This window comes from Mus pahari, chromosome 14 (genome assembly GCF_900095145.1).
Source record: "Mus pahari chromosome 14, PAHARI_EIJ_v1.1, whole genome shotgun sequence".
In the NCBI taxonomy this organism is placed as follows: Eukaryota; Metazoa; Chordata; class Mammalia; order Rodentia; family Muridae; genus Mus; species Mus pahari.
In genome coordinates, this window is record NC_034603.1 from 4,813,393 (window position 1) to 4,817,037 (window position 3,645).

General features: G+C 48.5%; 1 protein-coding gene across 7 annotated transcripts in view; it reads right to left on the bottom strand.

Annotated features, from left to right (window-relative positions):
* Positions 1-3,645, bottom strand: part of Tenm2 (teneurin transmembrane protein 2) — a 1,236,531-nt gene that overhangs the window by 20,071 nt on the left and 1,212,815 nt on the right. For all 7 annotated transcript variants that reach the window (XM_029545825.1, XM_029545821.1, XM_029545820.1 and 4 more), the window contains one exon: positions 1,878-2,174. In XM_029545825.1, the coding sequence (XP_029401685.1) occupies positions 1,878-2,174 (297 nt within the window). The remainder of the gene's footprint in view (positions 1-1,877; positions 2,175-3,645) is intronic.

The following is a 3,645-nucleotide window of genomic DNA, read 5'->3' on the forward strand; positions in this document are numbered from 1 at the left end:
TCTCTCTCTCTCTCTCTCTCTTTCTTTCTTTCTTTCTTTCTTTCTTTCTTTCTTTCTTTCTTTCTTTCTTTCTTTCTTTCTTTCTTTCTTTCTTTCTGAGTCATATCATGTAGCCCTGTCTGCCTTGGAACACACTATGTAGACCAGGCTGGCTTACAATCCACATAGATCCACCTACTTCTATCTGCCTCCCAAGCACAAGGATTTAAGGTATGAACCCCTACACTTGACCTTAAGACCAAAGACTCATATGGCTCGTATGGTACCCATGGTTCATGGTGGTAGCCAAGGGCAGACCTTACCTTTAATGGGGATCTTGTGAAAAGGCATACTGACTCAGTGGACCTAGGCAGGATCTGAGAACCTACATCTGTGTTCCCACCCCAAAGGTGCTATAGTTTTGCCTGTAGTGAGTGTGGAGGGCCTGGAGGACTGGCAGAAAGCATGGGGTTTGTCCCCACATTCAATAACAACTCTGTTTAGAGCTGACTCGCCACTGGCCACACTGGAGAGAGGTGTGCATGCTGTTTTTATTGCCTTTGTTAAAATCTGAAAGCATTTCTTCCTTTGAGAGAGTGATACGAGATGAAATGCCCTAGAATCAGTGACTCTTCACAGAGGAACAGACCCAGCAAGAGGCAGCTGGAAGACTCCTGCCTCCCTGGCAGCCATTCCAGGGCACTATGTCAGAGTAAGAACAGCATTAAGTGAGGGCTCTTTCTGCAGGCTAACTGCTCTGTACGTGAGCTGTGCATATGCGTGATTGTGCATGTGTGAATACATATGTGCACATGTGTGTATGCATGTCACCTGTGCATATCTGTGGAGGCCAGAGGTTGATGATGGCTGTCTTCTTTAATTGCTCCCCACTACTGTCTATCTATCTATCTATCTATCTATCTATCTATCTATCTATCTATCTATCTATCTTTGAGAAAGAGTCTCTCTATGCAATCCTGGCTAGCCTGGAACTTGCTCTGTAGACCAGGTTGGCTTCAAACTCAGAGATCTGTGTCGGCCTTACAAGGACTTGGACTAAAGGCACACACCACCATGTGTGGTACCTACCGCTTTACTTTTAGAGATAGGGTCTCTCACTGAACCTAAATCTATCATTTGGTCTAAGCTGGCTGGTCAGCCAGCTTCCAAGGGTTTCCTGTCTCCATCCTCACTCCTTAGCACGGGGATTACAAGTGTGCACCGCCAAGCCCGTTTCTGGGCATTTACATGGAAGAGACATACATTCTACCCACTGAGCCATTTCCCAGCCCCTGCGAATTAGCCACTTAACGTTTTGGTGGGAAAGGAAGACGCAGCCTGACAAAGGGCAGAACAGATAAAAGGACCTGCCCAGTGACTAGAGAGCCAGGGCAGCCTTTTAAGGGGCCTCTTCATTCTGTTCTTCCTCTAGACCTTTCTCCATCATGGATCCCCAAGTCGGTACTGTCAGACACAGGACTACGCGGAGAGAATCTGCTGGCTGCTTTGGCCAAAGTAAGGAGGTGTAACTGTATGGACTAGACTTTCCAACAGATTTCCTTCCCCCAGTGGCTTAATTTAGGGACACAGAAGTGACTTGCCGACTTCCTAATTCATACATCAGATGGTTTGGTTCAATGCAGTATCACTGCCTTTTCCTTTTCCCTTTTTGTTTTCTTAATTAAATAAAATAATGCCATCGCTGGCCATCTCGAATCCTTTTTTTTTTTTTCTTTCTTTTAATGGTAATAGCCCCGAGTGCTGGGGGAACACGAAGGGAGCCCTGCAGAGTTATTAAAAATGTTAAGATGCCTTATGGCTAGATGCCTCAGGCTGGGCAAGACGGGGTGGTGACAGGGTGGTGGTGGGAAGGGGAGCAGAGCAACATGGTCACCCACCTTGTCAAGATAGGAATAGCTCCAGACTTTCCCGTCGGCGAACATGCGGGACACGATCCGGCCTTGCTTGTCAATGTCTGTCCTCTCGCTCATGGCCCCTCGCTGGAGGCCGGCCAAGCGCCCGTTGAAGAAGTAGGAGACATTGACGGCTGCCAGCCCACTGCTCGGGAGCCACAGGAAGGGGCGGCCCACCTGGTCATAGATGATCCTCAGGGTGAATTTCCGGTGGTCATCATAGATCTTCTCCGTGCGGATATTTCGGTCATAATCAATGGACAGGAGATTCCTTCCGTGGACCTGGAGAAACAGAAGGGTCCTGGTTTGAAAGGTGTCTAGCAGGCAGCCATGGGGATCCAGCCAGGGTGATCAAGGAGTTGGTTTGCAGAGGAGGAAGAAACATGATATTCCATTTGCCTTTCAAGTGTCAGCATTTCTGTACACACATAGGAAGTGGCAAGGCTTGTATGGTGCCCTGGGACAGAAAGGAGGCTGCTTTGTTGGACATGGCCACTCTGAGCACTTAGGTAGCCTGCACACTGCACAGTGACAAAGGCTGCCATCTCAGTCTGGAAAGTGCTCATGGTGAAACTGTGCAGTACACAAAGCACACAGCTGGATGTCCTAGCCCAGACTCACCTGTCTACCCTTGGAGGAAGACAATTTATATATTTTTTTCTGTAATATAATTCTTTTGTGGGGAGGGGCTATCTTCAGTCACCAAATCTAATAATCTTTAAGAGCAGGTGTTGCGATTTCTTATGAACTATTGTGTGAAGGTGGCTAAAGTGGGGTGCAGAGGGCTCAGCAACTCCCAGTTTACAAAGACCAGAGAATGTAAATATAAAAACTGTAACTATACAATTCCAATAGGAAGCCTTTTATTTTAACTACCTGGAGGAAAATCTTGCCATGGTGAGGGATCCCAGGCCCTGTTGAGGAAACCTCGGCAGGGCTGTGAATTCCAACAGAGGGAAAAAGTGATTTACTCAGATTTGAAAGGAACAGGGGAACACATCCAGACATGATTTAATATTTATTTAGAAGTTGATCTGATCAAGAGGAATAAGTCAGTCTCAAAAGGCAGAGCCAGGAGGCTGCACTCTGGTTAGGGGCAAAAGAGGGGCTCCTGGGACCCCAGATGCCCGGAGTGTATAGCTGCAAGTGATGGAAACGAAGCGGGTTCAGCCCAGACTCTTACAACATAATTTACTGCAGCTCTACAAGTCCCTGGGGTGGCTGCCGAGAGTGGGGTGGGGGTGGGAGTGGGGGACAGACATAAACAAGCAGGAGAAGAGTTGGTAGCTGTCTGCTGCCACCTCACCTGACCCTCCTAATGGTGGCTGTGCTCAGGGAAGACGGTGGTGATGACTTCAGTAATGCTGACAAGATGCACAGACACGGGCCAGGTCAGGGGCTGCTCAGCCATTGCTCAGTTAGTGCTCACAAAAATGTCACAAGAGGAAGCCCAGTGTCACACAGAAGGGGCTCTGAGATGGCTCAGGAGGTAGGAGTGCTTGCTGGGTAGGCATGAGGAGCTGAGGTCAGATGCCCCGCCCGCGTCTGTGTTAAAGCTCAGTGTGCACCTTTTAGCTCAGTGCTGTGCGGGTGAAGACAGGGAGATGGTCGGGGTTTGCTGGGTGCCACCTAAGTTCTAGCTTCAGTGACAAACTCTGTCTTGAGAAAACAAGGTGAAGAATGACCAAGCACACACACACACACACAGACACACACACACACAGACACACACACACACACACACAGACACACA